The 25,969-nt window shown below is 44.4% G+C and overlaps 1 protein-coding gene across 1 annotated transcript in view; it reads left to right on the forward strand.

Moving 5' to 3' along the window:
• The window catches only part of BMP6 (bone morphogenetic protein 6), a 144,699-nt gene that overhangs the window by 104,416 nt on the left and 14,314 nt on the right, over nucleotides 1-25,969 (forward strand). The window contains exon 2 of the mRNA XM_067751951.1: nucleotides 14,641-14,836. Coding sequence (XP_067608052.1) covers nucleotides 14,641-14,836 — 196 coding nt within the window. The remainder of the gene's footprint in view (nucleotides 1-14,640; nucleotides 14,837-25,969) is intronic.

A 25,969-nucleotide genomic window follows, 5' to 3' on the forward strand; every position in this document is an offset into this window, starting at 1 on the left:
CTATTCATAGCAGCCAAAAGGTGGAAATCGTCCAACTGTCCACCGATGGATGAATGGGTAGACACAATGTGGTGTGTGCATACAATGGAATATTATACAGCCACAAAAAAGAATGAAGTGGGCTTCCCTGGTGGCGCAGTGGTTGAGAGTCCGCCTGCCGATGCAGGGGACACGGGTTCGTGCCCCGGTCCGGGAAGATCCCACATGCCGTGGAGCGGCTGGGCCCGTGAGCCATGGCCGCTGAGCCTGCGCGTCCGGAGCCTGTGCTCCGCAACGGGAGAGGCCACAACAGTGAGAGGCCCGCGTACCGCAAAAAAAAAAAAAAAAAAAAAAAAAAAAAGAATGAAGTACTGATACATGCTAACACTACTGATGAACCTTGAAAACATTATGCTAAGTGAAAGAAGCAAGTCACAAAGGACTGTATGACTCCATTCATATGAAATCTCTATGATATGCAAATCCATAGAGGTAGGGCAAAGGTTGCTGGTTGCCAGGACGTGGAGGGGGGGGATGGGGAGCTTATGGGGAGCTTACTGCTTAACGGGCGTGGGCTTTCTTTCAGGGCGATGAAAATATTTTGGCACCAGATAGGGGTAGTTGTGCACAACACCGAATGTACTAAATGCCCCTGAATTGTTCGCCTTAAAATGGTTCGTTTCATTATGTAAATTTCACTTCAATTAAAAAAAAGGAGAATGAAAGGGAGGGAGAATGTCAGAGGTCTGTTTCTGTGAATTCAGGATGAGATTAAAAATCCATTCTGTCTTGTGCATGGTGACCTTGTGATATGGCTTGAGTATTATTGAAGTATTTTGAGCTGATTAATTTCTTTCCTCTGCTCTTTACCATTTAAAATGCTTGGAGTTGGCATCCTGAACGCTGAGTGCAAAGCAATGTGAGAATTGGTGTTCTGGGCCCGGAGTGTTGCGGCTTCAAAAAACAAAGCTGGAAAGATGTGTGCAGTCGGTCCCCCGGTTTCGCTGTGCTCTGGGGGATGCCCCTGGGGCTTGAGGAAAGATAGCGGGGGCTAGCGTGCAAAGCCTGAGTTTGTTCTGGCTCCCTTTGCCTGCTGGGGACACTGCGGTGCCCAGGAAAGGGCACGGGGCAGCCGTCAGTCCTGGCTTCTGCTTTCATTCTCTGAGCCCTCCTGGGGGTATGAAGGCGAACCTGTCACGGACCCTGCTTTTGAGAGGCTTATGGTCTAGCAGGGGAGGGTGGCAGCCACACGAGCAGCTGGCCATCTTAGTATAAGGTCGGAGTACACAGTTTCCATGGGACGTTATGGGAACTTAGAGTGAGGGTCCCCAGACCAGTGGGGATGGGGGTAGGGTGGAGAAGGACGGCAGTTAAGGAAGGCTTCCTGGAATTCAGCCTTGAAGGTTTAAAATAGTGCCGATTGCCCATGAAGTATCCCAAGTAATGGTTTTAGTTCTAGCAAAAGAGAAACACTTAAAACTGAGTGGAAACACATTTTTTAAAAAGAGTTTGATATTTTTCACCAAAGCATTAGTAATTACAGAGGAAATAACTTTGATTTACCTCCCCTTAGTTTTTGGCTTTAATGAATTGTCTTTATTTAGCATTACATAGGAGCACCAAAGCATTTTCAAAATTGGGGGCCTGTAAGTAACGTCTTCATCCTGGAGGTGAGGGAGGGAAGGATCTTTTTTTTATAATTCAAGTATTGTTGATTTACAGTTTCATACTAGTTGCAGGTATGCAGTATAGTAATTCAATATTTTTGTAGATTATACTCCACTTAAAGTTATTATAAGATATTGGCTCTATTTTCTGTGCTGTACAATATATCCTTGTAGCTATTTTATTGCATAGTAGTTTGTACCTCTTAATCCCCTACCCCTGTCTTGCCCTTCCCACCACCCCTCTCCCCACTGGTAACCACTGGTTTGTTCTCTGTATCAGTGAGTCTGTTTTGTTGTCTTCATTCATCTTATTTTTCAGATTCCACATATAAGTGAAAACATGCAGTATTTGTGTTTCTTCGTCTGACTTATTTCACTAAACATAATGCCCTCCAAGTCCATCCACACTGTTGCAAATGGCCAGTTTTCATTCTTTTTTATGGCTGAGTAATATTCCATTGTGTGTGTGTGTGTGTGTGTGTGTGTGTGTGTGTGTGTGTATATACATACACGCCACATCTTCTTTATCATTCATGTGAAAGATCTTTGAAAGGGCAAGGCGATTGTATAAGTAAGGCAAAGGCATGAGGTTCTGGGGAGTGTGGTCAGAAAAACAGAGCAGTTTAATCCCTCCTGAGAGAAGAGCTGAGGCAGGGGAAGGTGAGGGGCGGGACGGGAAGGCGGTTGGGGGGTCGGGATTGAAGGCTCTAGGCAGGCATGCCACAAGGTAGGTCGGGGCTGTGACTGTGGTACGAGCTGCGGTGTGGGGATAGATGGACAAGGGGCAGAAGTGAGGGCAGCGGGACAGGCTGTGCAGGGGCAGTGGGCATGGAGGGAGCAGAACGGGTGGGTCAGAGAGACCCTTAGAGCAGTGCCGTCCAGGAGAACTTGCTGTGACGACGGGAGTGTTCCCTGACCTGCTTTCTGGTACAGCATCCACCAGCTGCATGGGGCCACTGAACACTTTTAAAATTATTTATTTATTTTTATAAATTTATTTACTTATGTCTGGCTGCGTTGGGTCTTTGTTGCTGCACGCAGGCTTTCCCTAGTTGCGGCGAGCGGGGGCTACTCTTCGTCGTGGTGCACAGGCTTCTCATTGCGGTGGCTTCTCTTGTTGCGGAGCTGAGCTGTAGGTGTGCGGGCTTCAGTAGTTGTGGCACGTGGGCTCAGTAGTTGTGGCTCACAGGCTCTAGAGCACAGCCTTCAGTAGTTGTGGCGCACGGGCTTCGTGGCTCTGTGGCATGTGGGATCTTCCTGGACCAGGGCTTGAACCCACGTCCCCTGCATTGGCAGGTGGATTCTTAACCACTGCGCCACCGGGGAAGCCTCCCACTGAACACTTTCAACGTGGCAGGTGTGACAGAGGAACTGCACTTTTCACTTGAACCACTTTACACTTAAATAGCTACTCGTGGCTACAACACGTTTCTAGAAGGTGAAATCCACACAAGCCGGGGACTGATCGGCCAGCTGGGCCTGGCCAGGTGGACAGAGGCGAAGCTACAAGGCAGCTCAGTTGGGGGATGGATGAGTTTCCTCTTGTGTGTGTTGGGGCTTCCAGGGGACCAGGGGCATCTGGATGATGACGTGCACCCAGCAGTAAGACAAACACAGTCCTTAAGGGAGAGCAGTGGCTGGAGATGCCAGGTGGGAGGCATCAGCATAAAATCCTAGCAGAAATCATAAAAGTGAGCAGCTTAGGGAAGCCCCTTCACTGCCTTTGGCCTCAGAGTCCTGTTGATACCGTGGTGATCTTGTTTGCTCTGCCTGCCTGCTGGGACTGTTCAGAGAAACAGATGACACGACGTCTATGGCGGTGCTGGTAGACTCTTCAAACATTAGGCGGGTTTTATAACATCGTTCGGAGTGGAGAGGAATGTGTCCCAAATGTTATTTTCCAAACAGAAGATAAAGGCCCCAAATTCTGGAAGTGTTGCAAGCTAGATAATCCATCAGGCCCTCCTGCTAAAAGATGACTAGGTCCAGGATAAACAGAGGCAAATATGTCTCCGTCAGGAATGTCAGGGACTCCGAGACATCTTGGAGGGCTCCCTTGAGGTTGTTACTGTGAGCAAACAAACATAAAAGCCGGTGTCTGCGAGTGCAAATACCAACACCACTCAGATCACTAGACCAGCTCAGGGCCCAGGCCAAGGTGGGAGAGTGGTCCTGGAGGGGTCCCCCGTGAAGCCAGGGCCCTCCAAGCTTCCAGAAGAGATCCCTGATTCCAGCTTTGTAGTCCTCTCAGAAGCAAATATACTTTTTTTTTCTTTTAAAGAAAAGCAACACCAGTTTAAACATTTAGGATGAATTTCCATCAAAAATTACCTACAAATTTCCAATCATCCAAGGAGGTAAAACCAGCAAAAGGAAAGTCATCAGAGGGACGGGAGGGCGATGTGGATTAAGTTCCCCAAGGATTTCACATATTAGAAAACAGACACCAAGTTAGAAAAGGGAAGACAACTATGTAGGAAATACAAAAAACGAAGAATAGTATAATAATACGTAGTAGTGATACAGAACAATGGAAAATGACCAAGTAGACCACAGAGCAACTATAACAACAAAGAAAGCTATTGGAAAAAAATATAAATGACAAACTAACAGATGCCTTAAACTGTACATTAAATACCAAAGAGAGAATTGGTGAACTTGTAGACGGGTCTAGAGAGGTGGTTCAGCCCACGTACGAGGAGGTAAGTGATGTAAACGTGCATTTAAGAGAGGCAGAAATTAGAATGAGAAGGTCTAATATAATATCCATCTAACTTTCATCTCAGAGGAAACTGAAGTTAAGTCAGGAGAGACCACTATCGATGAGCTAGTGGCTAAGACTTTCTCAGAACCGATGGGAGATAGGCAGCCGTAGATGTATGAAGTCCAGTGTCACCCCAGCACAATAAATAAAAGGAAACGCACAGCTCAGGGCATTGTAGTGAAGCTGCAGCACAGCAGGCACAGGGACATAAGAGCAACCCGAGAAACCGGATCATACAGAAAGAAATGATGAGTCTGGTATAATGAATACAGGCTTACGTTTCTCCTCTCCGTCACAGTGAGGACATTCTGCCCGCCCCGTATTGCTGTGCCGTTGAAACCAGAGGTGTGGGAGAGTTGATTTTTCTCTTTGGGCTGTCCCATTTGTCTGTTTTGACTGAAGATGTTCACTTTTTTTGTGAGAAAATGCATGTTATCTATGCTGATGTTCACTAAGTGTAATCTAATTGCTTCTTTATAGCCGTCCCTAGAAGGAGGCAAAGTGGTGGTTATTTGCTATCCATGGGACTCTATCAAGGCTGCCCCTGTTCAGCTTCAGTCTTTCCTGGTGACACATGTTTATTAGGAGCCCGAGTGCACTCCCTCATGTTAGCTGAGGTCTGTGCCTTGATTCCACTGTAAGACATGCGTGGTTGAAGCGATTGAACTTCTTCCCAGCCTAAAGTGATGTTAACACCTGTTGGGGTCGGGAAAAAGGTTCTAAAATGAGATTTTCAAAATAAAAAATGACATGCTTAACCCTTACTACTAATGATGGTATGTAGGCTCTAATTTTTGGTCCTAAATCTTTTTATAATATACGCACTGAGTCTGGTCTTAAAAGTCATTGGGAATCAAAGGGCAGCCTTGGGGGTTCCTTTATGGGGACTGAACTGTTCTGGATCTGTGGCGGTGGTTATAGGAATCTATACATGTGACAAAATGTCATAGAGTTATGACATACATGCATACCCAAAAAAGTGCATGTAAAAGCTGGTGAAATCACAGATGTAGAGGAAAAAACGTATGGACACCAAGGGGGTAGAGCGGGGAAGGTGGATGAATTGGGAGATTGGGATTGACATATATACACTAATATGTACAAAATAGATAACTAACAAGAACCTACTGCATAGGACAGGGAACTCTGCTGTACAGTAGAAACTAACACAACATTGTAAAACAACTATACCCCAATTAAAAAAAAAACAAAACTGGTGAAATCAGAGAGAGGGTCTGTAGTCTTGCTAAGGTATTAATGCCAGTGTCAGTTTCTTGGTTTTGTTATTGTTCTTAGTTATACAAGATGTTACATGGGACCTCTCTGCTTTTTTTTTTAAAAAAAAAAAATCTGTCCTATTTTTGCAACCACTTAATAGATCTATATAATTATTTAAAATAAAAAGTAAAGTTTAGATTAAAAAAGTCATTTAGAGCATATGGTAGCCAGGAAAATAGCTTCTTCTTGATATTTGTGATCTTCATAGAACTTGAATACACATATTTAGGAATATTTGGTGAACCCTGGAGGGAAGGGTTATGGCACTGTGGTTAAAAAAGTGAGTAGGAGGGCTTCCCTGGTGGTGCAGTGGTTGAGAGTCCGCCTGCCGATGCAGGGGACGCGGGTTCGAGCCCCGGTCCGGGAGGATCCCGCATGCTGCGGAGCAACTAAGCCCGTGAGCCATGGCCGCTGAGCCTGCGTGTCGCAACGCGAGAGGCCACAACAGTGAGAGGCCCGCGTACCGCCAAAAAAAAAAAAAGTGAGTAGGAGAGTTGAACTCAGTGTCTCTGGCACTATTTAAGGTTGCAAGCTTGCAACAGAGAAGTCAAAAGGCCACCATTGTTACAACCCTTGGAAAACTAGCCAGAACTTTCTATGTTGCCTAAAATGAAATCAGCTTGTGCCATAGCATGAAAAAAAATGTTTATAGTTATCAATGGAATGGGAATTTTTTTAAAAAAGGGTTTCAGCTTCTTCAAGTTTGGTCTGTAAGTGGAAGCATTAAGCATTTGGAAAATGTAGAATTTATTGTGGAATGAAGGTACCCTTGAACAACGGGGGTTTGAACTGCGTGGGTCCACTTACATGGCGATACTTTTCAGTAGTGAATACTTCACACTACACAGGGCGTGGTTGGTGGAATCCATGGATTTGGAGGAACTGAGGATGTGGAAGGCCAGCTCTAAGTCGCATTCGGATTAACCCCCGAGTTATTCAAGGGTCAACTGTAATTCCCTGAACTGAGCTATACTGAATTAACCACCAAGTGAGTCCAGTTAGTGAGAAAGTAATGAATATGGACTACTCTTAAATGTATTAGAGAGAGTGTTCCATTCTTTTTTTTTTAGTTATATATTTTATACATAGTAGTGTATATATGTCAATCCCAATCTCCCAGTTTATCCCACGAGTGTTCCATACTTTTCCCTCCCTCTTTCTTCTTTTATATTTGCAGTTGAAGTAGGTGGTGTCTTTATTTTTCTCTAGACAACTTTAATTGATAGAATTCAGATTTTGTGGAATGATGTTCAGAAAATACCTATATTAAAATACCTTTATCACGATCAAATTAAGCAGTAGTGAGAAAGAAAAAGTGACCTTCAGTAAGATGAGTCAAAAAGGAAATCCATGAATAAACAATATTAGAATGAGAAAGACATAAATAGAGCAGAGATTAAATAATAAGAGAATACTCTGAAAAAGTTTATGGCAATAAATTTAAAGAATTAAACCCAGGGCTTCCCTGGTGGTGCAGTGGTTGAGAGTCCACCTGCCGATGCAGGGAACACAGGTTCGTGCCCCGGTCCGGGAAGATCCCACATGCCGCAGAGCGGCTGGGCCCGTGAGCCATGACCGCTGAGCCTGCGCGGCCGGAGCCTGTGCTCCGCAACGGGAGAAGCCACAGCAGTGAGAGGCCCGCGTACCGCAAAAAAAAAAAAAAAAAAAAAAAAAAAAAAGAATTAAACCCAAATTAACAAATTTTAGAAAATACACGCTGACTTAAAAAAAAGATAGCTTGAATATTTCTATATGTTTAAAGGAAAATGAATGAGTAATTAAAAATATTCCCCAAAGGAAATTCTAGGATCAGATGTTACTAATAAGTTTGCCAAACTTTCCAGGAAGAGATCATTTCTTGAAAAGAAAGGGAACATTTCCCAACTTATGCCAAGAGCACGTGTAACTTGAAACCAAACAACATGATGGTATGAGACCATCACCAAGGTCACTTATGAAAACGAATGCAAAAATTTCAAACCATAAATTGGAAGGGTAGTGGAACACATGACGTGACACCTTCAGGTCAACGTCATGGACTGCGTGTTTGTGTCCCTGAAATTCATACTGTTCAAACTCTAATCCCCAGTGAGACAGTATTAGGAGGTGGGGTCTTTGGATGATAAATAGGTCTAGGTGAGGTCATGAGGCTGGGGCCCCAGGATGGGATTAGTGTCCTTATAAGAAAAAGAGACTCCAGCTCCCATACACTCTCTCCCTCTGCGAGCACGCACCAAGGGAGGCTATGTGAGGACCTAACTGGGAAGAGGGCCCTCAGCAAGGACCCAGTCCTGCTGGCGCTCTCATCTCTTGCTTCCAGCCTCCGGAACTGTGAGGAATAAATGTTTGCTGTTTAAGCCACCCAGTCTGTAGTACTTTTGTTACAGCAGTTACAACTCACTGAGACAGGGAAGCAGTTTGCTGAACTTCTTATTAGGTCCACAGTTTTTAATGTGCCTCGTCCTTTCCAATTGTTTAACCTTAGCAGCACTGAGCTGGATTCCAACACAAGACTGAAATGAGCATCCTCACCTTCTTCATTGTTTTAAAGGAAGTGGTTCAAACGTATCACCATTAGGACTGTTGTTAGTGTACGTTTTTATGTTGACTCCTTATCAGGTTAATGGAGTTCTTCCTATTCCTGGTTTGCTGGTTTATTTTTCTTTCTTTATTTTATTTTTTGGATAAGCAACTCTTTTTTTGGGGGGTGGGTATAGTTGTTTTATAATGTATTAGTTTCTGCTGTACAGCGAAATGGAGTTCCCCGTGCTATACAGCAGGTTCTTATTAGTCATCTATTTTATGCATATGAGTGTATACATGTCAATCCCAATCTCCCAATTCATCCCACCACCACCAGCCCCACCACCCACTGGTTTGCTAGTTTAGAAGAGACTCAAGTGTAAGGAATGGACCCTGTTGGGCTCCTGATTCCAGCAAACCCAATGTAGAAAGACAATTTTTGAGGCATTTGAGGAAATTTAATTATGGATTGGGTATAGGACAGTGAGGAATTATTTTAACTGAGGTGTGATCATACGTTGTGATTGTGTAAGAAAATGTCCATTTTTTAATTTTTTAACTGGTAAAATACGCGTAACATAAAATTTACCACCTTAGGTACAGGTACGTTCACACTGTTGTGCGACAGTCACCTCCGTCCTCTCCAGAACTTTTTCATCTTCCCTCACGGCAACTCAGTACCCATTCAACACTAACTTGTCATACCCCCAGCCCCTGGAAGTCACCATTCTACCTTCCGTCTCTATGAGTTTGATTGCTCTGTGTACCTCATGAAAGTAGAATCGTACGATATTTGTCCCTTTGTAACTGTCTTATTTCACTTAACAAAATGTCCTCAGGGTTTATCCATGTTGTAGCATGTATCAGAATTTCTACTTTTATGGCTGAACAGTATTCCATTGTATTCATGGACCACATTTTGTTTATCCATTCGTCCATTGTAGATGTTGGATTCTTCCTATCTTTTGGCTTTTGTGAATGAAGCTGCTATTAACATGGTATACAAATATTTGTTTGAGTCCCTGCTTTTGATTCTTTTCTTACACACCCAAAAGTGGGCTTGCTGGATCGTGTGGTAATTCTGTTTGATGTTTTGAGAAATCACTCGACTGTTTTCCGCAGCAGCTGCTCCATTTTCCATCCCTACCAGCAACGCACAGGGGTTTTACTTTCTCCACATCTCCACCAGCACATATTAAGAAAATGCCCGTGTTTGTAATAGATCTACACGCGGTAGGGCTGCAGAAGGAGAAAAGTTGCTGGTCAGCCATTCCCACAGAACCTCAGCACCCCACCAGCTGATGGGCAGCACAGCCCCCTGCCCGGGCAGCCTTCAAGCTTAGCTGTGGCCGTGACTAGATTTTCCCTGGGTGCCTGTAAAACTTCCGTCATGTCTCTGAAAGGAAAGACTTTAAGAGAAAAAGAAAGACTAAACACTCTGTGATTCCGTGATACATACGTATGTAGTAAAACTTTTTCAAAGGCAAGGGACTGGGAATTCCCTGGCGGTCCAGTGGTTAGGACTCCATGCTTTCACTGCCGAGGGCGTGGGTTCAGTCCTTGGTCGGGGAACTAAAGTCTCGAATGCCCAGAATAAATAAATAAATAAATAAAAGAAAGGCAAGGGACTGCCAGACGTTATTCATGACCCGAGGTCCCTTGTGGGTGGGAGTGGGGGATGGAATAGTGTTCACTTTCCAGTTTTTAGATTGGGTGCTGGTCTCATTTGTGCTTCGTTATTATGTTGCATGACCTCCATAAATTACATATATATACATACTTTTGCATGTATAATACCACACAATTTACACTTATAATCTTAACCTAGTAACGTTCATTCTTTTGGGCTGTGGCTCCTCCCTGTTGACGGGAGGTCCGGTGCTGGTCTGAAATTTCAGCTGGTATCGTCTGAGGCAAAGAGAGAGAACAGAGTGAGTTTTATAAAGCGAAATTGATTCAATTTCAAGGATTGTATATGTCCTTGAATTACATCCTCCCTACTTGATTTGGTGTTAAAAGGACCTTTAAAAATAAAATCAGAGTGTTAAAAGGGTGCCGTTTGTTGTCTTATTTGTTTTATTGTCCTTACAAAAGGAAAACAGAAACAGATGTCCTTGTGTAAGGTCATTACCATTAAAAAAAAATGTTTTCAGTGGTCCTTGAAATAAAAAATTATAGGAATTGTTGCTTCAGAGAACACAGTACTGTGTTCAGTAGCCAAACACCAGGGCTGATGACACTTAGGACAGTGATTTCACTCACCTCCCTTTCCAGAGGATGTAAGTCCTCCACTGTCAAAAGCTCATTTAGAGACGTGAGTAAATTTGAAAAGACATATTCTCAGCTCAGAGGAGCTCGATTGTCAAATACCGCTAACGATGCTTCCAATTACCATTTGCTGAGCCCTTCCTCTATCACTGACTGTCTTGTACAGACTGTCTCACTTAATCCTCAGAAATGTTGTTATTCCCATTTAACTGATAACTGAAACTTTGGCTGGTATCTTGCTTGTTATCACCTGAGTAAGATAAGGGGGAGCTGGATTTCAAAACAGTGTTGTCAGCTTCACACGTCGTCCACATTCTTGGCTACTACCTCGCTACTACCTATTCCACACATGGCACCATCTTTGAGAAGCTAGATGCAGGGGCTACAAAATAGGTACTGAGCGCTGGATCCCCACCTCAGCCCCCTCTCATTTTTCTTGAACTGTCTGATGTTTAAGGAGCCCAGGTCGCAGAGCTCAAAGGGGAAATGCTAAGCTCATTGGAACCATTGCCGTTTTACGGTGGTGGTCTTCAAACGCACATGTAGGCAGTGACCTAATTGTACTTATTTCCTGTATCCTTATGAGACATTAGCAAATGCACTGTGTAACTTTAATTGTGGGCAGAAGATCTGGGGAGAGAGGAGGCATTCCAAGCAAACTCCAATGACCAGTAGCTGAGGTCTCCTGGGAAGAGTGAGGAAGATGGTGTAGCTTTGAGCTAAGAGGCACGAGGAGAGGTGCAGGCGACAATAAGGAGTTTAGGTGGGAGAGCTTCTAACGAGGTGGGCAGCAATCAGAGACTCACGGCGGGGGGGGGGGGGGGGGGCGGGGGGGGGACTGAGAAGACCACGCCTCTCCTCCAGGAAGGAATAAGGAAAAGCAGGAGGAAGTGGAGTGCTTCAAGACTGACCAGAGGAGAATTGGGGAAATGTACATATAAGGCAACGAGTTCTAATTCGCACGGTAATAAAATGGAAGGCTTTGAACTATGCTTCCACTTTCTCATTTTTAGATTCTTTATCTATCTATTCACATCTGTCTGTGAGCGGCTGCCAGGATCCTTCCTTAGTCACACACACTGCCTCCCAGGATTTCAAAATCCCTCCTTAAGAACTGCGTGCAGTTTCTCCCCTTCCTGGCAAGGTCAGACTCTCCTTCTTTCTTCCTCTCTTACCCTCCCTTCTCATCTTGTGTCAGTTGCCTCTTACCGTGTAACAAATCACCCAAAACTTAGTGGCTTCAAACAGCAAGGTACTGTTATCTCTCACGGTCTGGTGAAAAGACTAGGATGAACTGGGTGGCCCCCCCCCAGGGTCTCTCATGCAGTTGCAGTCAGGTGGTCACTGGGGTTGGGGTCATCCTGAGGCTCCAGTGTGTTGGACATCCAAGATGGCATCTTCATACCATGTCTAGTGCCTTAGCTGAGGTGGCTGGGGACTGACTGGGCTCTTCCCTCCCTCCTTCCTTCTCCCTCTGTGTCTCTGTGCGCCACACAGCCTCTCTACGTGGTTACCTCGGACTTCCTCATAGTCTAGGGGGTTCAAAGTAGTTGCACTTCTTACGTGGTAGCCATCTTTCTTTAGACATTCCAAGACACCTAAATGGAAGGAAGTTCCAAGCTTAGGACTTAGCCTCAGAATCACTCAGCACCACTGTTGCTGCCTCTTGTTGGTCCAGAGAAGGTCACAGAACCAGCCCAGGGGAGAAGGGACCACCTAAGGGTGTACATACAGGAAGGTGTGGTTTACTGGGGGTGGTATACCTCTCCAAAGACTAACATATTTCTCATGTATTCAAATGTGTGTCCCTTCTCTCCTCCTTATAACTGAAACATCTTAAGTCACTGTTTTATGTCTTGCTTCGCATCCGTAGTTTTTCTTTCTGTTGTTTATGTTAAGAGTGATTGGACGACTTCTTTGAGGAATTCTTATGCATTCTCTCAAAAGAATCTTAAGAATATGCTTTCATTTCTTGATATTGAAATTTTTAAGCACCCAAGAGGCCCTAGAGAAAAGCTGTGTGACTCTTTTTTAGAAAGTCTCTTTGGGAAATCAGATTCGATTCACTTTTTAACCACTGATGATAACATATCAAACTGAAAAGGCAGATCAGTTTTAGGGAAAAGTGATCCACCATCAGGTGTGGGTGTCCTTGGGTGAACTCCCCAACAATATTGCTTTTCATGCTTAGCCACTAATTAAAAAACCTGTTCTCTTGTTGGGACTGAACCATGGTTTACTTTCTGGCTGGACCTTTTTTTTTTTTTTAACTTATATTCAAGCTCTTACACAAGCCAAAGCTTACTGTTTTTTAACAACTCCCTCTCCCTCACCCCGCCCCCAGAAAAGGGATAACTTGAATCTAAAAGATTTGTTGCACAGTCACATGGCAGCTTCAGAAATTCTTTATTTAAAAACCTCGTACCGATGGATGGCTTAACTTTCCCAAGCTTCTGCAATGCCATCGAGGTCTCAAGTTCGTGTAAAGTTATTGGCTTTAAAGGAGCTTAATCTGCAGAGCTTTTCTCTGGTGATTATGGAGAACAGCACATGGGGGAGAAAGTGGGCCATTGGAGGTGGCAAATAACTCGATCTTTTTTTTTTTTTTCCTACCCACAAGCCCTGGAAAAACTCTGCCATCGGGGATTAATTTGCTCATGAGATTTTACTGCGGTTGCCATTAAGAAAAACCTAACGGGAGCAGCAGGGCAGAAGCATTTCTGAGCTCTGGGGAAAAGAGTCAGGATTTGTGGTGGAAAGCAGGATGCTCGTTTTTCTCTCCTACAACGATTATGAGTTAAGCATCCGAGGTTGCCAGCGTTTCTCTCACTCAGGACCTTGTATAGAGCCATCTGAAGGCTGACTCTGAAGCATGATAATCCGTAGTTTGTAGTTTTCCATAGTTTGTCTTTATGAAGGGAAAAGATTTCCTTTAAAGAAAGCTTTTAGGGAGTTCCGTGGTGGCTTCTTAGGATTCGGCGCTGTCACTGTCATGGCCCGGGTTGGGGAACTGAGATCCTGCAAGCCGCGTGGCATGGCCAAACTATGAAAAACAACAACAACAACAACAAAAAAACGCTTTTAGACTCGATCCTTTCCCAGTTTTTTAAAAAAGCCTTAGGGCTTCCCTGGTGGCGCAGTGGTTGAGAGTCCGCCTGCCGATGCAGGGGACACGGGTTCGTGCCCCGGTCCAGGAAGATCCCACATGCCGCGGAGTGGCTGGACCCGTGAGCCATGGCCGCTGGGCCCGCGCGTCCGGAGCCTGCGCTCCGCAACGGGAGAGGCCACAACAGTGAGAGGCCCGCGTACCGCAAAAAAAAAAAAAAAAAAAAAAGCCTTAGACAATCGCATGTTATCCCGTTGGTGATGTGTTTCCGCAACTCTGTCCTCATACGTGGGTTCTACATGCAGGTTAAATGGAGACCCCGGCAGCTTCATAACCCAGAGGGTCCCTCCCCTCAGAAGCGTTCAGCCCTCAGTTTCCTCCAGTAGAGCGAGGGCAGTGGACTTTAGTTAGAGCAATATTTTCTATGAAGTTTCACACTAAACCCCTCAACAAAAACTCCCCCTGGACATCAGGCAAAATACGAGGACCGTTCGAGCTTCAGACCCAGGCGGAACGCGCTGCCCACCCCCATCTCCAACCACGGAACACCCCTCCCCCAGCAAAGGTTAGCTCAGGGCTGCCCTTGGTCTTGGCAACTGCCTGGTGGGGAGAGAAGGAACCAATCTGAGGGGATAGGAGAGCAGCAGCAGGAAAAGGGGGGCTGCGAGGGGACAACAGGGCCAGGACGGCAGAGGGGTTCTTAGTCACTGTTGCCTAGGTCCCTCCAGCTTCCCTGGGAAGCCCTCTGCCTCTCATGCTGCAGATGAGGAAGCCGGAAGGCAAGAGTTTAAATAACTTGCTGTCATGCAACTTGGTTAAATAGTTTCAAGTCGTTAAAGAGAATCTAAGCATTGTATTTAATCCCTGGGGAGAATGAAGGATTTTAATCTCAGCCTGGCAGCCTAGCCTGCGGTTCTTTCCACCACCCACTGACCCCTCTAATAAGGGTAACGGTAAGCCGCTTAGGAATGAAAACGGGGGAACTTTCTAGATGTGAGCCTGTGGCACTTAGCCAAGTAACGATAGTTGTCACTCTCTCTTGTTTAATCCTATAGTGGAGGACGACAAGGAGTTCTCCCCTCGCCAGCGACACCACAAAGAGTTCAAGTTCAACCTATCCCAGATTCCTGAGGGTGAGGCGGTGACGGCTGCAGAGTTCCGAATCTACAAGGACTGTGTGGTTGGAACGAGTTTTAAAAACCAAACTTTTCTTGTCGGCATTTACCAAGTCTTACAGGAGCAGCAGCACAGGTACGGAGGCTCGAGGAACCCCAAAGGGTGGGGCTGGCCCCCGTTTCTCACCCCGTCACCTTATAACCCCGACTGTGTCTCTGGAAGGTGGCTTGGAGTTCAAGGGCAGCACACGGGCGTGATGGGGGCTGTGTTCCCAATGGTAGCGTTGAGCCAGCAAGATGACTTTTTTGCTTTTAAGGTGAAAATTTACCAAATAGTTTTCTTTTCCGAAGCAAGCCAGTGAATGGTATCTACTAAGCATCCTTTGTGTTCGGAAAACATATAACCCACTGGGACTAAAATGTTTCCCGCTATGTTTTATTCCCTACTTCGAATGGTGGATGAGGGTGGCTAACATAAGTTCGCACACGGAAATTATATGAGGATGCTTAATTGCAAATGCTGTTGATTCAAGCGAATAGAAGGCTGTGTGCTTGTGCATATAATATACACATATATGATATGTCTTTGAGTGAGTGTGTGTGTGTATATGTGTGTCTCAAATGTGTTTTTTATCATGTAGTTGCAAGGGACCGGTAGACTTTTTTTCCCATGTCTATATTATTCTTGTTTCCTGAAATGAGGCCACACTGTTTGACAGAAGAACTGTGTTCTTGGGGCTGCCTAGCAAATAAAGGAAAACTTCCATGGAGTGATGTTTAGAGCCTCGGAGGGGCTAAGGGATGAAGTATTACAGCAGTTATTTCAGTCCTACATACAGCACACAGAAAACAAGCCCATGACCTTGAACTTTGCTTGTACGTAGGGCTCAGTTGAGTGGTTTGGCCAGACAGAGAGTCCGATGCAGAGGTCAGCACCGCCCGTGGTTCTCAGAGGGCAGCAGGTAGGAACTCGGCCCGTGATAGGACATTCTGGCAATTGTGTGGTAAATACGAAGATAAAAGAGAAAGGAAGAGAATGCAGAGGAGGGGGGACATTTATGTCCTCTATTTATGGACTCTATTAGCTTTGGTTTTATAAACCACCTCCAGATTCTTGCTTTTGGTCCTGGAAATCTGTTAATTTCCCAAGAAGGTCCAAAAGTTTGGATTAAGAAGGTCCAAAGGAAGGAGTTGGGTCTCTCCTGAACTTATGGATCTGTGTGTGGGTCTGTCGCAAATACACACACTAAAATAATAACCAACATGAACTTGCCCCATACAAGGACCATTTTGAGAGCAATGCCAACATTTGGCCCTGATGCATATTCAAGTCCGTAATGAGGGAACTGGAGAAGGAGGGACATGCCAGGCTGTGGGCCCATGTCCTAGTGTTGGACAGACACACGGATGGCTGTCTGTGAATTCTTAGCTGTGGCAGTTAAATTATAAGTAAAACAGAGCCGTTGCAGGATCTTTTTAACAGACCAGAATTTCAGAACGGAAGGCAGGTTTTCTGATGTCTGATTTTCGCTCCTAAATAAAAGTGTATTCATTGACTTAACTGTTAAGGGCCTCTCTTGAAAAGTAAATTATTCGTTGCTAGATTTTCATCTTTCAGTATTTCGGAGAGAATTGCTATTCAGGGATTCTTCGGAACTGCTTCAGCCATTGATTTTCAATCTGCCGAAGTATTGGTCCCGTAGCCTTTCTCTGATGGAAGGAACCTGCTGGTGCCTTTTTTGGCTCAGACGTTGGTTTGGAAAACATAGTTTTCCGTGTTCTGCAGGAAAAGCTTTAGAGTGAAAACACTAGGTTGGAGGTTTTGTGACTATGGATTTTTTTCAAAATTATTATTATTTTAAAAAAGAGAGAGAGCACGCGCTGGCGGACCATTTGTAAGGTTTACGCTGAACTCCAGCCAAAAACGAACAGCTGCCTTCAGCCTCAGATCGTGGTGTCACGCTTCCTCCAGGCCAGCAGCGAGCTTGGAAAACAAAACTCCCAAATGGTCCCAACCTTTGCTGACTCCGTGTCAAAGCAGAGTTGTAATTTCTCTGCGTTTTAGGATGGGAGCATTTGGTGATTGGATGTGTTTAATTTTTGTGCATAGGAAAGGGGAAATCCTGGGAGAATTGGGAGAATTCCATGCTTTTAAAGAGTTCCAGGTTGGCCAGGAGAAGATTTTCTTATCAGTGGGCCTGGAGCCCAGGCTGCCTGTGGTTTGCTCATGTCCTTCCAGAGGCCTCCAGATTGAACTGTGGGACCCCTTCTGGGGAAGGTTCGATCTCCCCATCTGTACCATCTTGGGGTGTCTTGGCTGAAAAGGACCCTCCAGGCCTGTGAAGAAACGTAGCTGTCTAATCTGTTTCAGTGAAATTTGTAGCATTTGATAGATCAGCTTAACACACGTGGGTGTTGCAAAAGAGTTGGCCTCCTTGGAAAAGAAAAAAGGCAGGTGTTTCAGTGCTGAGTCATACCCTCAGCTGAGGCAGAAGAAGTTCTGTGTTGGGCCTCCTGGTGTAAAGGGCAGCTAGGGAGCCTGACCCAGGGAGGGTCAGAAACGATTCTTGGAAGATGGGCCATTGCTGTGAACTCTGCGGAAACCTTATTTCTCTGACTGGTAAGAAATCACTGGACCAGGTAAGTTCAAAAAAGTGATGAGTTGAAGAGATGGTGCTTTGAGGTAGGACAGGGTAACAATTGATACAGTATTCAAAGCCTGAGAATAAGCCAGGAGATGGAATCTAAGTCCTGAAAAGATCTGGAGCAACTCGCAGAGTGGAGTGGGGTCGGCAACCCCACAGCATACGCGGTCCCATCAGAGGGGCACAGGGCGCCCTTTGTAGTTTACTTTAAAATTTTAGAGTACGGTGTGGGGTTGGTATCTTAAGATGAGTTTGGTGTTACTGTCTGATGTAAGAAATTGTTATGTTTTTATGATGACCTTGGTGGAAACTGGCATTTCTACAGTGCTTAGAGTTTGGGAAAGACCTTCCCCCACGTTCCTTCCTTAGGATTTAGCCGTGACCCCATCAGACAGCTGGGCAGGCAGGCTATCCTTAGGAGGATGAAACGTGGCACATATGGATTCTGCCAAGTCCACATTAGGCCTAAACTATGATCTGCTTTGATTCCCTCAAAGTCATCCCAGTGACATGGGGACAGTCCTGAGATAAAGGTGAAATGCCATAAAGAGGTAAGCGGTCCCCTTATGGCATGCCTTGCATCTTCATCTCCTTAGCTTGGATGCGAACATCTCAAGGATGCTTCTGTTTGGATGGCATAGGAGCCAGCTCCGTTGGGGGTAAAAATGTGTCTGTTAGAATTCAGGCCCTGGTATTGATACTTGGGCTTTCAAGGCCCCGCGATGGAAAACCTCTGCAAACCTTCATTGATCTTTTGGTCAACCATGGATCTACTAGCAGTTCTTCTAGAGGACGGGGTGTGGAGGAGAAAAAAAGATAGAATAAATTTACATGAAAGTACTTGTCCTTATTCACAGTGTTATATCTTTGTCCATTTATTTTACCGTTTTCTCCCGAATCTCATACACACTAAGCTGTCTTCATCCTTGGAGGGTAAAGCCTGCTCTGATTAACCATCAGCCTTCCATTGTGTGATGGAAGGTTGTTGATGGTAGCATGTTGCTTTTCATAACAGGTACTCATGATCTTTACTTTTATAGCACCTATCGATTAATAGTGCCGTTTGGGGGCCTTTAAGAATATCATTTGCATCTACATTTCTATCTGGTGCAAGACATACTTTGACTCTTCTTATTCAATTCTGTATATCTGGAAGTCAAAGTCAAACAGCATCTCTTGAAAGCCAGCCAGAAATTTTTCCAGTGTCTGAAAGATGGTTCTGTTTGGTACATGAACTGGCCACACGTGCCTCTGATAGTTTTGACACCCCATATTCTACTCTCTATGGTTTGGCAGTTGTATTACCTGGCAGCGATAATCTATCTTCTGTGTATAGGATAACTTTTCTTTTTTTGTGTTCTATCATGGTGCAGTCCTTTGGAAGACAATTTAAAGTGAGAATTAATTACCAAATTCAAAATTCACTTCCTCCTGGTATAAGCAATATCACGACTCTGTTTGCAGACAGGCAAAGCAGGGTTTTTTGTTTTGTTTTTGTTTTTTCAGTTTGGTCCATATGTTTCATCCTAACTTCAGAATCCTTAGAATTGGAAGATGTGCATCTTTGAATCAAGGGAACAGGGCAATGCTGTGTTAAAAGCTGGTTTTTAAAACCAAGAAAGATTTCCTTAGGCCACCCAGAGGCCATGCCGGTGGAGTCTCCAGAAACAATGCCAGACTGAATTATTGTTTAAAGTTGTGACCAAGTTCACCATTTCTGACCTGCTTTTTAAGATAGAATATAATTGTCCCAGGAGAGAAAATAACTGTCAAAAGGCAAAAAAGCAGTTTTCCAAAATTTTTAATTTGATCCGCTACTCTGAACCATTCACAGAGATAGGGAATGTAGGAATAAGTCAAGGAAGGGGGATGGACATGAGTCCAGGTTGGGACATGTCTGAGTCATGGTTGGATGCCCAAGAGGCAGTGGGATATGGGAGTGTTTAAATCAGCAGAATGAGCTAAACTCTACAGGAATGGATATTTGAGATCACAGGTGAACTACAGCTGTAGATTAGATAGCTGTGTAAGAATAGAAAAACCTAACTGACCCTGGACCATTTATTAAAAATACTATCTTTTTTCCATGCACATCAGTGGCATTTTTGTCATGTATCAGGTGACCACATGTGTTTGGGTCTGTTCCTGAGATCTTTGTTCTGTTCTATTGATTGATTTTTCTCGTATCAATAGAAACTCTGATTCTTCTAGTTTTGTAAGAAGTCTTAGTATCTGGTGTGTAAGTTCTCCAGATTTGTTCTTTAAGATTTTCTTGGCTATCGATGGCCCTTTGCATTCTCATATATATTGTAAACTCAGCATTTCAATTTCCACAAAAGAAACTTGCTGGGCTTCTGTTTGGAATTTCATTAAGTTTAGAGCTTGATTTGGGAAGAATTGACTCTCCCTAGTATTGAGTGTTCCAGTCCACGTTTATTTAGGCTTTCTCTAATTACTCTCAATAACAGTTTACAGTTTAGGAGGTCTTGAATGTTTTTATTAGAATTATTCCAGGAATTGAAGTTTTTATCCTATTGTAAATGATATTATTAGCTTTTAAAAATTTCAGTGTCTAATTCTTTTTTGCCCACATGTAGAAATGCAATTGATTTTTTTTTTTTCGGTACGTGGGCCTCTCACCGTTGTGGCCCCTCCCGTTGCGGAGCACAGGCTCCGGACGCGCAGGCTCAGCGGCCACGGCCCACGGGCCCAGCCGCTCCGCGGCATGTGGGATCCTCCCAGACCGGGGCACGAACCCGCGTCCCCTGCATCGGCAGGCGGACTCTCAACCACTGCGCCACCAGGGGAGCCCTGATTTTTATATATTGAACTTATATCCAGCAACCTTGCAAATTTACATATTAATTCTAATAATTTTTCTCTGCAGAATTTTAGAATTTCCATGAATATAATCATGTCATCTATAAATATTTTTATTTTTTCCTCTGTAATTCTTATATTTTTACTTCTCTTTTTCTTGTTTTATTGTGCTCACTAGATATCCAGTGCACTGTTGAATTCCATTCAGATTTCTGTTAGATTTCTAATCTCAGATTGGAAATCTCTGTCAGATTTCTAATCTAAGGGGGGGGGGAAATGTTTAATATTGCACCATTAAGGATAATGTTTGCTATAAATGTTTTTGTAGATACTCTTTATTTTATTAAGGAAATTCTCCTCTATTCTTAGTTTGCTATGGGTTTTTAAAAATTAGAAATCGATGTGGATTTTATCCTTTTTCTGAATTTTTTGGGATGATTATAGTTGGTCCTTCATATCCATGGGTTCTGCATCTGTGGCGTCAACCAACCATGGATCAAAATATTTGAAAAGAAATTCCAGAAAGTTCCAAAGAGCAAAACTTGAATTTGCTGTGTGCTGGTAACTGTTTATTGATACATAGCATTTACATCGTGTTGGGTATTATAAGTAATCTAGAGATGATTTAAAATATACAGGAGGATATGGGTAAGTTACATGCAAATACTGTACATGATTTTGTATAAGGGACTTGAGCATATGGGGATTTTGGTATCCAGGTATTTTTGGGATCCAGGTTTGGGTCCTGGAACCAGTCCCCCAGGGATATTGAGGGATGTCTATATATGATTTTTGTCCTTGATAGTGTTAATGTGATATACTACATTAAATGATTTTCAGGTGTAAGGCCAACTTCACATCCCTGGAACAAACCCAACTTGTGATTTATTATCCTTTCACTATAAGGCTAGATTCCAAGATCATGTCTGAAAACTTTATTATCTGGATCACCTGTGGGTCTGTTTCTATTATCTATTTGTTCCCTTGGTTTTTCCTCATTTGGTTTCATTTCCTGGCATGCCTGATAATTTTTTAAAATTAAATTCTGGGCGTTATTTATGAAATCAATTCTAGATACTGGTATCTCCTTCCAGACTGGGTTTCATTTTCTTCTGGAAGGCAGAAAAACTACAGACAGGTAGATCACCTTGTTCTCTTGTCTTAACTGAGGCTGGGTTTCCAGGTGTGTTAAGGCTTCTCCATTTCTGGTTTTCCTTTTCTCCTACAGTTTAGCTCTTCAGGGGTCTCAGCTGAAAGTCTAGGTTGTTTACCAGAAGTTCCCTTCCTTGGTGGCCTCTGAACTCTAATTTTTTAACTCCCCAGTATTGAGAGACTGCCAAAAACTCTGCTTTGCTTTTTATCCTCTAAGCAGTTTCTTTCTGCTTGTTTTCTCAGCTTCCTCCTGCATGCAAACACAGTCTAATATTTGGCAAGCATCTCAGATGGAACTATTGGAGTTCATGGACACCAGGACTTGAAGGGCCAAGGTCCTGGAGGAAGTGAACCCAAACTTCTATGAGATCACTTTTATGAGCTCACTTCTCTACAGCCTCTTTCCTCTGGGACCTTAGCCCTTCAAGTCATAACTTCCTGAAGCTCCAATTTGCGTCCCCAGCCAGCGAGATTGCTCCAAGCTCCTGGCTGCTTCTCCTTTCTGTTTGACATCCTTGCGTCATGCTAGGAATTAACAAATACCCTGAGATGAAAAAGCAACAGCAGATACAGGGTTCACCTCAATGCATTTCTCTTCTCTCTGAGCTCTCGACTCCTCAACCATTGCCTTTCTCGGTTGCTCTAAGATGGCTTCCAAGAGGTTTGTGTTTTTAGTCTTAGCAGGAGTGTTAGTTGGATACATCGTAGCCAGAAGCATCCGTCTCTGAAGTATCATATTTTTATTATTTTTATTCGGAAATCTTTATAATGAGTCCCCACAAATGTTGATGTTTGAGTCTTTAACCAAACAGTATAGTTCTGGAAACCAGACCTGAACGCAGTAGTGGAGCCAGGATCTAGGCGAGTTGTTTTCTTAGAAAAGCGTTTCTCATAGACTGATTCTCATAAACTGATTGCTGTATGAGTTCTGTCGGATGTTCAGTGCTGCCTCCCAAAGTGAAGTAATGTGAACTCTTATCTCCACCGACATGAAAGTGAGATACCTGGGACCGTTTTCTTTTATGAAGAGAAGGGCAAACTTGAGAAAGCCAGGAATAGGAGAACCCTATTGTCATTTGGGTGGAGGAAAATCAAAGCCTTTTTATCGCTGTGCCCAGCCACACCTGTTTCTCTTTCTGTATCTGGCTTTCACAGGTCCCATCCCCAGGGACTCCTGCAATCTTACTGCTGGCTTGATAATCTCTGACGCACTCAGCGTGGGCCCCGGGCAAGCACTGAACTTTTCAGTATTTGTTCCTTTGCCCCTGAAAAGGGGATAATGTAACTGACCCACAACGGCTGTTATGTAACCCGTTAGTTTCATCTTCTTAGTCAAGAACATATTCCTTAGACTTAGAATCATCTCCCTGAAGTTAAAAGAAAAAGAAGATTCAAGAAGCTACCAAATCTTCTTCCTCTGCCTGTCTACGTTCTGTTCTTTGCAAGGGCGCAGGGGAGCTGCGAAGGTTAGAGGGGAATTAACATTATCACACAGAACTGGATACACTCAGAATAGTGCTAAGTTTGGGGAGAGGGGGATGTCAGGGCATGGGGAGCCGGGGGAACTATTGTTTGGAACTGTTTATCCACTTGGTAAATGTGGCAGAGAAAAGAAAATAGGTCTGAGCTTCCCTGGTGGCGCAGTGGTTAAGAATCCACCTGCCAATGCAGGGGACATGGGTTTGAGCCCTGGTCCGGGAAGATCCCACATGCCACGGAGCCACTAAGCCCATGCACCACAACTACTGAGCCTGCGCTCTAGAGCCCGCGAGCCACAACTACTGAGCCCACGCGCCACAACTACTGAAGCCTGTGCGCCTAGAGCCCGTGCTCCGCAGCAAGAGAAGCCACCGCAACGAGGAGCCCGCACGCCGCAACGAAGAGTAGCCCCCGCTCGCTGTAACTAGAGAAAGCCCGCGCACAGCAGCGAAGACACAACGCAGCCAAAAATAAAATAAATAAATAAAATAAATTATTTATAAAATAAATAAATTTATTTTAAAAAAGAAAGAACATAGATCTTTGTTTCTAGAACTATGCCTTCTGGATTATTCATTCCCAGAAACAGGTTGCTTTGGTTGCCAGCATCTCCCGCGGGACGTCCAGCTTTGTGGGAGTTGGGCCATGGTTGTGGTCAAGATTTTGTTTTGCTATTTCTTTTAAAATCACAAATTAACAGTATTTTTACCGTTTTAATTCCCCATGGTGGGCAAGGACGTGGATGTGGGGTTGGTGATAAGAACTAAAACATATAAGATGTGCCCATGACATGTTTAAAAGGTGGCAGACCCTTCATTCAATCTGTGTTCGATCGCTAGGGCGTGCTGGAGTATTTGCCCCGGTGTCTGGGGGCCAAAGAGGACAGGTTAGGTGGCCATGAACTTGTACGAAGTAATCTTCCACCTTCCCCCTCTCTCCCTGTCTCAGACACATAGAAGCAAAGCTTCTAATAATACTGCTGCTTTGGACTTGATCTAACCTGTGCTTCTGTTTATTAGTCTAACTCTAACTCCCTGAGGGTAAGGCCAGCCCCTAAGACAATCCAACACTTGTGGAGCCTACATGACTTTGCATGATTTTAAGGAGAGGAGCAAGATATTTTGAGACCAGACAGCTTTGAACCTTAAGTCTAAAAGGCAGGCCAAGGTCATTCTCCTCATACTCGAGAGGGAGAGTGCTGGAGGACAGCGCCTCTGAGTGTGGTCCCCAGACCAGCGGCACCAGCATCACCCGGGAATCTGGTTTTTGTTTTTGTTTTTGTGGTACGCGGGCCTCTCACTGCTGTGGCCTCTCCCGTTGCGGAGCGCAGGCTCCGGACGCGCAGGCTCAGCGGCCGTGGCTCACGGGCCCAGCCACTCCGCGGCATGTGGGATCTTCCCGGACCGGGGCACGAACCCGTGTCCCCTGCATCGGCAGGCGGACTCTCAACCCCTGCGCCACCAGGGAAGCCTGGGAATCTGTTAGAAGTGCGAGTCTGCAAGGCCCCGCCTCAGAAACTCTAACAGTCTGTGTGTTAACAAGGCCTCCAGGGGATTCTGATGCAGGCTGACTTTGAGAACCTCTGCTATGATGGTTAAGAGCCAAGTTGCCTGGGTTCAAATCCAGCTGAGTGAGTGTGAGCAAGTTGCTTAACTCGTATGTGCCTCAGTTTCCTGCTCTGTAAACCTGTGGTGGTATGAATAGTATTTTGTTTGCCTCTTCGGGTGGTCGTGAGAAGCTAACACATGTAGGAGAAGTCCTACATATGTTTACATGGTAAACACCATGTAAGGGCACAGCTGTGTTAATATCCTGACAGCAAAGTGATTTGTACTGGTTTACTGAAGATGAAGTATCCCTTACAGAGTGGAAGTGCGTTTGATATATGAACTTTTTATGCTCATCCTAGAGGTGCAAACTGGGTAAATTCAAGTACCATAAATCAATGAGAGCTTAGCTGATTATATAATAATAATGTTCATTCACCCATGTTACTCAAATCCATGTGTGTGTGTGTGTGTAGCACTTTACTCTGATTTGTAATGCTTTGTTTTCAAATATCCTATTTCTTTCTATCTTTTTAGTTGGTAAAAGTTCAGACGTAATCCTCTATATACGATACATTACATAAGAAAAAAGTAAAAATCCTTGCCTTACTGTCTAATTTTCATTGATTTTTGACTTTCATTCTATTTGAAAATTGTACTTCTCGCCTAAAGAAGACCTCGATGCCCCTGGAGTGGGGTTTGGAAGGGAACCCCTGCTGTTTGCCTAGCAAAGTCAGGAGCGCCTTGTTTGAGGCAACACTTCGACAGGGTGCGTAGACTGAGAAGGTCATGTGTCATTGAAGAAAAGTAAATAGATGTGGGTCACACCAGACCCATTTTAGTGACTTGCCATAAATAGTGTGTCTTAAATACCTGAGTTACTGGAAGCATTGAGCCAGTGAAGTCCCTCCTCAAAGCTGTCATTCTTTTTGAAAGTTCCTCACCCTTTCTGAGTGTGTGTCAGTGGTGTCTGCAGTCTAGACAGAGGGCATTGTGCCTGGGAAAAGGAGGAGGGTGAGACCGGGAGCCACTGGAGTCCCAGCAGCAGGCGTTAGGCATCTCAACCTTTACTTCCTGCGCAACCTTTCACCCCTCCGACACTGACCCTGACATGAGAAGTCACTCGTGATTTCTCATCCTGTGCCAGCCCTGAGCATCTGAATGTGTTTTCTGTATCCAGCCGCCATTGGCATTGATGTGCAGTGGATTTTAAACTCTGACTTTATTATTCCAAGTCCTTGTTTGGGTAATTACTACCTCTGCCCTGTACTTTAGGAAAAAAAAAATTATTGAACTAGAGTTGATATACTATATTTTGTTAGTTTCAGGTATACGGCAAAGTGATTCAGTTGTGTGTGTGTACATACGCACACACACACACAAATACACTTTTTTCAAATTCCTTTCCATGATAGGTTATTACAAGATGGTGAATATAGTTCCCTGTGCTATACAGTAGGTCCTTGTTGTTTATCTTTTTTTTTTTTTTTTTGGTGGTACGCGGGCCTCTCACTGTTGTGGCCTCTCCCGCTGTGGAGCACAGGCTCCGGACGCGCAGGCTCAGCGGCCATGGCTCACGGGCCCAGCCGCTCCACGGCATGTGGGATCCTCCCGGACCGGGGCACG

The sequence above is a fragment of the Pseudorca crassidens genome, chromosome 10 (genome assembly GCF_039906515.1).
Source record: "Pseudorca crassidens isolate mPseCra1 chromosome 10, mPseCra1.hap1, whole genome shotgun sequence".
Lineage (NCBI taxonomy): Eukaryota > Metazoa > Chordata > Mammalia > Artiodactyla > Delphinidae > Pseudorca > Pseudorca crassidens.